General features: G+C 37.8%; 1 protein-coding gene across 1 annotated transcript; it reads left to right on the top strand.

Moving 5' to 3' along the window:
* The first annotated feature begins 3,255 nt into the window (after nucleotides 1-3,255).
* LOC119784296 (mitochondrial glutamate carrier 1-like) lies at nucleotides 3,256-7,613 on the top strand. The gene is made up of 9 exons (XM_038286271.1): nucleotides 3,256-3,414; nucleotides 3,810-3,935; nucleotides 4,041-4,096; nucleotides 6,062-6,152; nucleotides 6,244-6,362; nucleotides 6,473-6,668; nucleotides 6,792-6,949; nucleotides 7,081-7,156; nucleotides 7,240-7,613. Exons 1-9 carry the CDS (start codon nucleotides 3,392-3,394, stop codon nucleotides 7,397-7,399), a joined length of 1,005 nt encoding a protein of 334 aa, XP_038142199.1. The 5' UTR covers nucleotides 3,256-3,391; the 3' UTR covers nucleotides 7,400-7,613.
* The last annotated feature ends 5,574 nt before the right edge of the window (nucleotides 7,614-13,187 follow it).

The following is a 13,187-nucleotide window of genomic DNA, read 5'->3' as shown; positions in this document are numbered from 1 at the left end:
TATAACACATTTCACCAAAATTAAATATCAAGGTTTGTAAATATTTTTATTCTGTGTTAATGCTTTGTATTTTACAAATGTTTTTGTTTCCTCTTTCTTACACATTTCTGTATCTCTCTTTATTTAGCATGCTTCTGTTCGTTCTGAAATGCACTCTACTTTTTGCACTCATGGTTGGAGAGGTGCGCACCTGTATGCTGAAGAATCACACCATATGGATTGAGAAGAAAAACTGTTCCCAGTGTGTGGCAATCAACACAACCATCTGCAGTGGCTACTGTTACACAAGAGTAAGAACTGCCTCAGCCCCTAACAGACAGACTAATGTTGTTTTATCATTATTTCTATTGTGTTATTGCAAAAGTGCATTTTTTTAGTATTAGATAAACAGGGGCTGCACTGTTGTGACACAATTGTAACATTTTTGCATGTTGCAGGGAGGTCATGAAATCTTTCTGCATGGCGTTTTTAATGTTCTCCCTCTGAGAGTAAAATAATGCATGACTGTTGGTTTATTTGATTACTCTAAAATGGCACTTAGAGTGTGTGTGAGTGTTTGCTTTACGTCTCTGTTTTGCCCTTTAATGGATTGGCAACCTGTCCAGGATGAACCCAATATCTGCTCTTTCCTGCCATTCTGCAGGAAAGAGCAGATGTTGGGTTAATCAACATCTACTCTGTTGGGTTCATCAATATTTATTGGACTGTGTGATGTTACACAGTCCAATAAATCTTTGAGATACTAGGGAATTTTGTAAGGTTTTTTGAAGTTCTAATTAAAAATGGCTCTATCCATCACAGTCCTTCTTCCTGTGTTCCAGGATACCAATCTTAAGGGCCACTTTGGAAGGGCTTTCATGATTCAGCGGAGCTGTGTGCCTCTCTCTCTGGTGTACCGTCCTGTCTTCATACCTGGTTGTCCTAAGGATGTCGGCTCACAGCTTCATTATCCCTCGGCCCGCTGCTGCAGCTGCAGACGCTGTGACACACGCATGCACCACTGTGTACAACCCAGACCGTATTCATACGATCAGTGCTCCTTAAAACTTGGTGGTGATGAGAAAGAGAAGTCGAAACCCTTGGGAAACCTGACAACATGCTAACAAAGCCAGGCAGCAACATGCTAAGTGGATTTATAGATTGATGAGTAGTGTTTGTGCTAATGTTTCTGTATTTTAACATCGCATGTAATGTTTTCTGTAGTTTGAAAGTGAAACAGTAATAAAACTCTGTTTTGAGCATGTATTAACATCTCTGAATAATACTTCATCAATGGTCATGCTCGTGGTTTTACTTTGTTGATAAAAAACTGATAAAAATGAGATAAAAAACTGAGAGTTACGCTTTGCAGCTCAGGTCTATTTCCACCAGCAGATCAGTGGATCTGACAAATCTGGCAACCATTTTCCAACGTCTTCCCAGCACTATTCATAAACAAGACAGAAAGATAGTTAAACTCATCTTGAGGCAGAGACTGGCTGCTGTCCAGCAGCCCAGACTTTTTAGGAGAGCTTCGAGCAGCGTCATTGTTTAATATTCTTTTACTGTTTTAGACTGAAAGGACAAGGTTTCAGTTTTTAACCTTTGCAGTGATGACATTTTTGGTCCTCACAAGCTATTTTGCCAAGGGTTAGGTTTAGGACTTACGTAGGTGTCAAGTGGGTTAAGGTTAGGTATGTAGTACTGGTAATGGTGGCTGCACTAGTTTAGAAAAGTTATATTTGATAATATTGCTAAACAGAGAGCATATATTAACATGTACAGTGCAAGTTCAAGACATATGGAATATATTTGTAAAAAAAAAATAATTAAGTGCAAACATATCTAAGAGAAACTAACTCAGGCAATAGTTGTGTTTCGGACTGTAGGATGTAGTCATAGTACTAACAAAGAGCATGTGATTACATGGGAAGAACATACGTACTCCATGCAGAAACAATCTTTGGCTTGGATTTGTACTCAGGATGTTCCAGCAAGGTAACAGGCCTAAGAACTGCCATCCACACATTCTACCAAATGTTTCCAAAAGCTAAAGTCTTTGTCTATGAGTGCATTTTCAAACTGTATTTGGAGTATGTTTTCTTCCTTTTTTGTGGTCTTTTTTTCTATGTCGGTATAAGACTTAGCACTGGACTAATGCAACTGTGGTTAATCTCTATTCCAAGCTTCAACCATCACATTCACCGTTGGCCTTTCCCTTCAGTTCTGAGGTTAATAAAGATATTTTAGTACCAAGATATGTTTATCCCTGAAGCGCATACCCCATCTTCTTCCAGAACAGTGTGAAGGATGCTTCCTTAGTTGCCATCCTTGTGTATTGTTTAAACAAATAAATGGGGGCATCCTCAGGCATCTGGAAACCGGAAGCATAACTGCGGCTCATAATTTGTTCACATATATTACAAATAGTATTTTTTTATTATGTCACACTACAAAGAATAATAATCAAGGATAGTTAGCCTAATTTATAACTTTATTTTGATTGCAGTGACAAATAACATTTATGTACAATTAAATTTGCAATGTACAACAGTTGCATTCTGCATTAACCGACCAGTTTGGGAGCAGAATGCAACCTGCAGCGTCCAGGGAGCACTCAAAGGCTCAATGTCTTGCTCAGGGGCCAACAGGCAGTCAGTAGGGTTTGAACCTGATATGTTCAGCCTTCTCATACCCAACAGACTGCCTCCCTGGGTCCCTGAGGAAGAAGGAAGAAGATTGCTTAAAGTGTTGACTTAAAAAAAAAAAAAACATCCAGTGGTAGGCTTCCAATCAGTAATGTTTTCTCATTTAAAATCTGAAAAGCTTATAAAACTGAATCTTTATCTTTTAAGTGTTTTAAAATTATTCAAAGGTATAAAAAAATATAATGTCAACTTCTGAATCTAAACAAACTATGGAAAAAGTTTTCTTATTATTGTTAGCTAAAATAAATGAAGATAATCTTAATACTATCTGACATCAAAGACAAAATGTTTTCTCTGATCTAGTGTGATCAAAACAGCATATGTTAAAGTTGGTTTTAACTGTAAGGAGTATTCCATTTGTTCTTATGTAAGTTTGTTTTATGCTGGAACAGATGAGCTACAGTAGTAACCGGTTGTAAATAAAGTTAGTTCTTACATGGCTGAAAGGTCTATCCTCCAAAGGGGATTTTGCTGAGGTTACAGCTAACTCTGGCTCAGTTTTCTGGCTGTAGGGGATGTAGGTGGAGCTAGATGTGATTTATCCTAAATCCAGCTGGGCTGGGTTTCCCTTCCCTATATATAATCCTGAACATCTTTCAACTCTTGCCTTGCTCTGTGTCTCTCAGGGACTCTCAGCCTGCTCTCCTTCCGTGGCCTGCTTTCTATCTCTGACCAACATTTGCACGCACAAACAACCAAGAACCATGGCCCAGCAGCAACAGATTAGGTATGAACTTTACCAGCATGATATGTTGGCTGTATGCGGATACAATATTTTCTGGACTAAATATTTAAGATGAATAAATATGAATATAAAGTCCTGAGTTTGAGAGGCATTAGATTTTTAATACCAATGTGTAGGATGTATGATTACCCTTGTCAACAAGTTATTTTTAGATGACCGGATTCTCAGAAGCACAGTTAAAATAAAGCATGACACACTATCCATAGACAACACTACAGCACTGTAAAGAAAATACTTCGTATGACTTACTTTTTTTAAATCAATACTTCAGTTTTTTATTTAGCTTAATTAGTATGTTGAACCTTATCCTCCTGTAATAATCAACTATCACCAAGCCACATTACTGTAAACATCAGCTTTGACTTCTCTTTGTACAGCTTACCTGCCAAACTAATCAATGGAGGGATTGCAGGCATAGTTGGAGTCACCTGTGTGTTCCCAATAGACCTGGCCAAGACCCGCCTGCAGAACCAGCGCAGTGGGCAGCAACTGTACAAGAACATGTAAGAAAAAAAAAAACTGCTCAAATAAAGATGGTAAAGTCCTTATGTTGTGTTGATTTGATAATATCAGCCATCATTCACTAATCAGTTTTTGTTTCATTTTAGGATGGATTGCCTTGTTAAAACCGTTAAATCAGAAGGGTACTTTGGCATGTACAGAGGTACGTTCTACAATACCTTGATTGAGACATATTGCAATTATAAGTCTGTTTGAAATGCACATCATTTTATTAACTAGTTTACTGGCTTGTAGCTTAAACTAGCCTTTCTCGTCTCAACAGACACTTTAAAGGGGCATAATAACATTATATGCTTACTCACAAAAACACAAAAAAAAACATTCGATCATGATAATGTAAGGTTATATACACCAAGCATCCATCCTGCTAGTGTTTTCATTCTCTTTTTTTTTTATCCTAAATAGAATTCCATCTGTAGGTTGACTTAAAGGTATTTTGGAGGATTTTCTCACATTTTTTAAAAGACCCTTCCTCTCCAATTTAAAATAAAAATGTGCGTGCAAGAGCATGCACAAACCCATTTCTCCTCTGTTTAAAGGTTGCTGTTCCCATAGCTCATACAATCTTAATGTGTTTGAACGTCTGCCGTAACCCCTAAATCCCTCAATCACTATATAGAGCGGGGACTATATAGTGAACTCAGTCAACTTACTGTTCGGACAAATAATCACTTCTTCGTTGGTCCACTGCGCGATACCTGCACCATCTTTGTTATTAGTCGCCGCTGTTGAGCAGCGACAGCCTATGGCAACAGCGGACTGCTCTGACAGCAAATTTCATAATGCTTTGCGAGGAAAGCTCTCCGTGCATAACATTCCGGGATATATCTGCCTCTTCTGAGGGCTTTCTTTTCTTCTCATACACTTCGTAGACACTTTTTCTCCTATGACCCTCGGCCATTTTCAAAGAACCGCAGTGAGAAAGGTGAGCTTCAATTGTCTGAAACTGTAGCTGACCACAGATATACGCCTGAAAGTGTGCATCCGCAGATAAACATAGCTAACGGGATGAACACGTAGGGCAGCCTTATGCAAACATACCTGCAGAATGATTGACAATTAGGAGGACCATCTATTTAGAAGATTCACCTGGAAATAAAAGATCATCCTCTATACCTTTAAAACAGATGTGGCACCAGGTTTGAAGCCGCCTCTCAATAGATCCTGACCATCCTGTATTGCCTCAAAGTAAAGTGTTAGCTCAAGGTCGTCAAAGACCAACTAATATGAATTGAATTAGCAAATCTATAGCAATTCTAAGTTCTAGTGAATCCTCCTACCTGAACATCATGGAAAAAGAACATTCCCTTTCCTACCAAATGCAAATAGGGTCACAACAGTAATGCAAAAATTGTTTTAAATAAATAAAGTCCTGAGCCGAAGCCTTTTTAATTAATGCAAATTGAATGCATTAAAATTATGTTTCCATTGTAAGTGCATTGTTAAAGGGGACAGGAAACAGCCTTCCCTGTCTTGATTTCAAGAAATCAGTTAGTCTATCTTTAATTTATACTTAGACTGTAGAGACTAAGAATAGCATTTCTCTCACTAGTATCAGTATTACAAAGGATGTTTGCTCTTTACTCATGCATCCATCAACTCCGCAGCAACTGCTTAATACCTACACAGCTTAAGCTTCAGTGGACAACAGTGTTAGTACTGTTAGTACTCTTATCCTTCTTGGAAGTTTTTCTTTGCTCTTTTCCACACTGAATCTTTCATTTTTTAAATTATTTTCATAACATTTGTTGGAAGGTGCTATGGATTAACCCCATTACTCCCTTGTTTACCCATGCGGAAAGTCACAGTATCCTACTTCCAGTCATTCTGCGTTGTTATTGTTAATATACATGAAGGGATTTGTTTAATAACAAATTTAGCAAAAATAAAGCACGAAACACAAAGATAAAAACTCAGTGCCATAAGAACTTTCAGCAAAACTTTGTGTTCAAAGAGAATGAGCTACTGATGTATGCCATTTAAAAATGTGATATAATATGACTAGGCCCTTTTAAAAATCTTGTTTCCTTCTGTTCGGATTATATTAACTGTTATCAAAAATGGTTAGGATTGTAAAACTGCATTTTGTTCTGTAATCACTCTGCAGGTGCTGCAGTAAATCTTACATTAGTAACCCCAGAGAAGGCCATAAAACTAGCTGCTAATGACTTTTTTCGCCACCAACTCAGCAGTGATGTGTAAGTAGATTAAAACAAAATCCTTCTGATATTTGTTTTTGTTAATCAATATTTATTTATTGGATATTACTAAACATGTTAATATCCTTAGTGGAAAGCTCACGGTTTTCAAAGAGATGCTGGCAGGATGTTGTGCAGGAATGTGCCAAGTCATCATCACTACTCCAATGGAGATGCTGAAGATTCAGCTGCAAGATGCAGGCAGGATAGGTAAAAAAATAAATAAGTACATAAAAAAAGCAAAGCAATGCAATCAGTTATGACTCACTTCTTCGAAATGTTTCCTATGTTTAAAGATGCTATGCTTGCTGTTTTTCCAGTGGCCCAGCAGAGAGTGATGCCCGGTGTTGTAACACCATTAAAGATGGGGGGGACCAACACTGTTCTCAGTCGTTCCTACAACACCGCCCCTACACCTCTAGTAAGGCGTATGTCTGCTATAGAAATAACTAGAGAACTGCTGAGGACCAAAGGAGTCGCAGGGTTGTACAGGGGCCTTGGAGCCACACTGATGAGGTGAGTTGAATTTTTCTAGACATTTTCTATATATAATTTATTTTATTTTTCATTTTTAATATATCATTACTTTTGTTACTTAGAATAACAACGCCTTTTTCTTTTTTGTTTGCTTTTTTGTAGGGACATCCCATTCTCTGTTGTGTACTTTCCTCTTTTTGCCCATCTGCAGCAGCTTGGTAAGCATTCATCAGAAGATCCATCTGTGCCTTTCTATTGGTCCTTTACGTCTGGATGCCTGGCTGGATCTATAGCTGCTGTAGCAGTCAGCCCTTGTGATGGTAAGTTTCACGCAGAAATGGTTGAAAATTTAAGTAAAGCATCAAGTCATGGGGGTACTTACGGAAATTTCGAGATGTTTCTAAAACTAGCTATCCCTGCAACAAAATACTTTTTTGCTTATGTTCCTTAGTGGTGAAGACAAGGTTGCAATCGCTCAAGAAAGGACCCAATGAGGAGACCTACAGTGGAGTGGTGGATTGCATTAGGTATTTATTTCTTGATTAGTTAGGTGTATCGTCTGAAATGGGATGAGTTCACTTCAAATTCTGACATTTTTCTCCAATTGCAGAAAGATCCTGAGAAAAGAGGGTCCAGGGGCTTTCCTTAAAGGAGCCAGTTGCCGGGCGTTGGTAATTGCCCCTCTCTTTGGTATTGCCCAGGTTGTTTACTGTGTTGGAGTTGGCGAGTTCCTCCTGGGCTACAACCCCTACAACATCTACTCTACATAAAGACTCTGTTACTGGGACTTTATGAGGGCTTATTCAATTGCAGGTGCTATACTCTGTGTGATGGACCCAGCGCTATACAACTTTCTAGACTTTATTTGTTGGGGTCTAGAGTTCAACACTAAAGGGACCACAAACATGCCATACATCATACATTTAGCTTGACTGTCCTTTACAACTTAAGTCTTAAAAAGATTAACATATGACCTTAAAAAAACTAAAGTTGGGCCTTTTTAGTTTATGGGCTTCATTGTAGCTTTCTGCTTACCTCACAAAGGGCTACTGTATGTTGTATGATGAGGGATTTGCCCTGAAGTAACCAGACCTATCCCTGTGTTTTTAGATTTCAGCCTTACCTCTAAATATACCCCACTTACCCCTTACTGTAACCCTAACCTGCATACCGTATTAGCTTCTTCCTCTTGGCCACTATAGTATGATATCTTGGAACAGGGGAGTGTTGGCCTAGTGGTTAGAGCAGTGCGCTTGTGCTCTGAGATGGTTGCAAATACCTGGTTCAATCCCCACAGCCTGCGCTCTGGGTCCCTGAGCAAGACCTTTAACCCCACTGCTCCCCAGCCTGAGGTAAATTTCTCCAATGTGAGATCAATACAGTTCAATTATTATTATTAAGAGTGCTTAGAAAAAAAAAAACATACAGAAATATTTACTTTAAAACTTTAATCCTCCCATAAATGGTCTATGTAAAATTAAGGTCTGGTGCTTGATCATGCTCTTTGTATATATTGTATATTTCTCTTTCAAGTTTAATACCTTTTTTCATATAACTTCTGCAATTTGTTTCTGTGTTTGTATCCTTAAAATAACCGAACGACGAATGAGGAAAACAGATTGTTTGTGGGGTCAAAGAGTGCAAAGAATTCGGCATCTGGGCACTCTTTTCCTTAGATCACTTTTAACGGTTCTGAGAGCTTTTAAAGAGGTTTGTCCAAAATGATTTCCTGAACTATCTCTCATAGGAGGATTACTGTTATTTTAGGTTTACAAAGACTTTCAGCTGCATACTTTCACTGTGAACTGAGGATCTCAGACTAAAATGTTTTTTTTTCATGTGCAGATAACCCTTTTTTCATGAATGCGATATCTCACAGAAATGACTCGTGTGTCCTGTCTTTTTAATATTCACAGTTTGTGCATCTAAAACTGATGACTACTTCATTTTTTATGTCTAAAATTACATGTGTAAATAAAGTGTCTCGAGCTAAACATATTATGAATCCAGTATTTTGTTGTTGTTTTTTTTTATTGCACAGTATAATACGTTCTAAACATAGATTCTCCTTTTTCCTGATGCAAGCTGGATAGGTGTTACACTAATCCTCTAAGCATGCATCACTCACATGGTTTAGGTTTTGGCATCAAAAGTGCTCATGTTGCAGTGTTAGGAAACTCTAGCCTATGCAATCCTTGAGCCTCTGTTGCATTGCAGACATGGCTGTTCCTTCAACTGAGTTTTTCAGCTGTTCTTGAAACTCAAATGCTGGAAGGTGAACCTATGACATAAAGAGCATTACATTACTACAGGAGATATGAATGGCTTGGTTTTGAATAAGAAACTAAATATTAACTTACAACAGTTCCAAAGCAGGTCTGGAGTAGCTGCATGCCTCCACAGCTCAGGTGGGAGAATTTGCTGTCAGGGCATCTGTTGATTAAACTTTATTGAGAGTTACATTTGCAATAAACCATTGTTTGTTAACTGTAGCTATAGAGAAGGATAATTATGTCAAAGCAGTTCTACAGAAATTTCAGTTTTGGTTGATTTTAGCTTCCCCCAGACAAAAAAAACCAGAATATCCCAATTTCCCGATTGCCTCCAGTTGGACTGAAATAAATTTCTGTTTTCAGTGGCTGTTTGAAAGATGAATACTACTGAGGTAGGAAATCTAACTGTGGTGAAAAAATGTCATAAAAGATGATAGAAAAAAAACAAAAACGTTTAACTTTGTTTTTTTACTGTATTCCTGCAAGTTAAAATATTTATTTGTTTCCGAAGTTAACAGTATAGAGGAGGGCCTCTTATTTCCAGGTGGATCGTCTAAGTGGTCCTCCTAATTGTCAATCATTCTGGTGATATGTTTACGTAAGACCGTCCACGTGCTCGTCCAGTTAGCTATATTTTTCTGCGCATGCTCAATTTCAGGCTTCTATGTGTGGTGAGCTATGGTTTCAGACAGTCATTGAAGCTCAGCTTTTTCACTGCGGTCCTTTGAAAAGGGTCATTAGAGAAAAAGTGTCTACAAATTGTATGAGAAGAAAAGAAAGGCCTCAGAAGAGCCAGATATATCCTGGAATGCTTTGCACGGAGAGCTCTCCTCGCAAAGCATTATGGGATTTTCTGTCACAGTGGCCTGATGTTGCCATAGGCTGTCACTACCCGACAGCGCTGACTAATAACAAAGATGGCGCAGGCACTGCGCAGTTGAGGAGGAGTTATGTGACCAATGGGGAGCAAAAATCAGTGATCATCTGTGTGAACGGTAAGGTTACTGAGTTCACTATAGAGTCCACTATATAGTCCCCGCTCTATATAGTGATTGAGGGCTAAGGGCAGATGTTTAAGCACAGTAAACTTGTATGAGCTATGAGAACAGCAACTTTTAAACAGAATGTGCACAAGGAGTAATGAGCTTGTGCATGCAAATTATTTTTTTTTAATTGGAGAGGGCGGGTCTTTTAAAAAATTAGCGGAAATTCTCCACTATACCTTTAACCTCAAGGAATACATATTATCTCTGTTAGGTTGCCTTAACTGCATGTTTCATAAAATGAATAGAATGGAAATACACTAGCCCTATGTGCTATACTAGCACTAGACAAGAAGGCCTTGATTGGTCTGTGAATATTCTAACAAAACCCAATCAATATGTCTCCGAATATGTTGTTACAGGAGTGGAACCTGTTCCTGTGGATACTGGATTACCTTGCTGGTACTGGTACATACTGAAGACAGCATGTGAAGACACAGGCGTTTTCTCTGCTCTACAGGAAACTTTGCTGACACTCTCTCTGTTCCCCCTCTGCACTGCAACCTTTAGATGTTCTCTCATGACTCTGCCCCAGTCGGTCTCACAGATGAGGATGACTCAGAGTGCAGATGGTAGAAAAAGAGCTTTATAGACTGGTGCCAGCAGAATCATCCAACGCTAAATTCAGGGAAAACAAAAAGAGCTGCTGGTGGATTTTCACAGGCACAGAACCACTTTACTCAAACAGGTGAGTATTCAAGGAACCAATAACATGCTCTTTATCATGCTGTTCTGAACAATAAACTGGAATCCAAACAACAACAAAGAGGGTCAATGTGTTTTGAAGTTTAGGGGCTCTCCTCTGTGAGGAATCATCAATTATGTTGTATACAGAAGCAGCAGCTTATCTGTAGCTGAGCTGAAGAGGCAGAAAAAGCTCATCAGGGAGGCCAGCTCTGTCATATAGGTGTAGGTGGTGGGAACATATTATGTATTTGTTAGTGCTCCTTCTATGATGAGAATCTGTTAGCTCAATCATGCAATAGATATTGTAAATGGCCTGTACTTATATAGCGCTTCTTCAAGTCAGGAGACTTGACCAAAACGCTTTACACTACACTCAGTCATTCACCTATTCACGCACACGCTGATGGTGGCAAGCTACATTGTAGCCATAGCTGCCCTGGAGCTGACTGACAGAAGCGGGGCTGCCGAACACATAGATATATGGGTACTATATGTGTGTTTGAAGTAGATCAAAAATGCTTATACAAACTTTCCTTTTTTTGTTTTCATATACAACATGTCAATCTGACTGGGCTATTCCCAAAATAATTATTTATACCCTCCGCAAATTTCATAGTAATGCTTTTAACTTTTGTGTCTTACAAGCAGAAGTAACACCAATGTTTGGGATAGACCCAGAGGTACTGATTAGAATAGAGAATAGTTGAAGATTGGGTAATGGCAAAGGGAATCAAAGACTCTGAGTCAGTCAAAGAGGAATCTTGAAAAATGCCAGAGGGAAAATCCAAAGAACTGATAGAAAATGAGTAAGAAGGGTTTTATTGCTGTAACTGCCCCACCCCTGAAAAAAAAAAAAAAAAAAAATTACTTTCCACATAATTGTGTGTGGCTTTAATTTTTTTTTTTATGTTATTCCCATAAAAAAAGTAATAACAAAAAGGTAAATGTTTTTTTCCCCCAGAAACTGACACTGAATTTTTTCCCCCACATATTTTGATAGATGACTGTGTTGTTTTCTATCGGAAAAAGAAATTATTTGAAGAAAAATAATTTCATATCTAAGTCTTTAATGTACATGAACATTTTTTTACTTTAACTGGAGATGCATAAAATAATAAAGAACACCTCAAAAGACTTGTGTAGCTGTAACTAGGTTTTTACTGAGGTGGGATTAAAATAAAATGCATCCTGCACTTTCTAGATTACTTAAAGAAACCTTTTTAAAGTAATGTGTTGTGTTCTTTCTATTTCACAACTATGTACTACTATTTGTGCAGACTAAAGTTTGTGGCTCAAAAGGAAAAAACATTAAAAGTATTTTTATGCTTTTTAGCAACAATTTAGCACGATACTGTACTCTGTACAATATCTGGAAGCTGACTCATTACATTTTAACTTCATCACTTTTATTTTTCTATCTATCTATTGTAGTGATATACTTTTCTCTGATAGCTTGTCATTTTCTTCTGATCTTTACAAAACTTGTAATGAACTGCATCATTTTTCATATTAAGATTTTTTTTCCCCTATTCAAAACCAAAACAATCTCCACCCCAGTACTAACAAAACATAACCTCATTTATTTTTAAACCATCAAGAAAAAGACAGAAGACACAGGATTGTGTAAAATATTTATTAAACCTCAGACAACTACGTTCCTGAGAGGCCTAACATTGGACTAAATTAATTGCCAGACAACAATCTATGGGCTTGTGCATACTTTTCATTTTTAAGGGGTCGCATTGTGTCACAGCTCTAAAATTATCGAGAGAAATACAGCAACAGCTTTAGGAGTGAATAGCAGTAAATACTGAAACTCTGCTCAACCAAATGGCATTTTAGTGTCTCTCTTGTGTGTCGCCCGATCGTGAGAGTAAACAGTGCCATCTGGCATCCCAAAATAGGGTGGAAGCTTTTAGTTATTGTTTTTATACTGGAGCCAGTCTTACTTGTATGAAAAAGGCAAAAGACCCCAGTTGATTGGAGCTTTTGCCAAACAACCAATTTGCCAAACAATCAATTTGACCTTGATTAAATTAAATTTTTAATCTTTTTGGGTCAGAATACTTACTTTACAGCTGTAAGAAATCCTTAAACCTTTACAGTTTCATATGAGGGGACAGTGAGGAGTGCAACATTTTAACAACTTATCAAATGTGAGCAACAAGTACTGTGTTAGCAGTCCGACTCTACAAACATATGCACACTTTGCTACATTTATTTGCTACTTACAGACATTACCTGCAGTTCTTTAAATACATGAGGCTTGTGATCAAAGAAAGGCACATCAATATGTTTTGTATCAGTTACTTCTTGTTCCGAATTGCTAAAACTGACATCACAATATCTCTGTACAACTACTTCAAATGTGCCAAAATACATCATGTTAAATAGTCACTACCACATCAGCCACAAATAATTTACAACTAATAAAGTAAAAAACAAAAAAAAACAAAAAAACAAATATATTTACACACTGGAGTCCTGAACCTCGAAATAACCGCAGCAGCAGTTAGAACGCTTTGATTTAAATCAGATAAATGTAAACAATTTCA

This window comes from Cyprinodon tularosa, unplaced genomic scaffold (assembly GCF_016077235.1).
Source record: "Cyprinodon tularosa strain WSP-4 unplaced genomic scaffold, ASM1607723v1 ctg223, whole genome shotgun sequence".
Lineage (NCBI taxonomy): Eukaryota > Metazoa > Chordata > Actinopteri > Cyprinodontiformes > Cyprinodontidae > Cyprinodon > Cyprinodon tularosa.
Note: the sequence above shows the minus strand (reverse complement) of the source record. Positions and strands in the feature narration are given on the sequence as shown.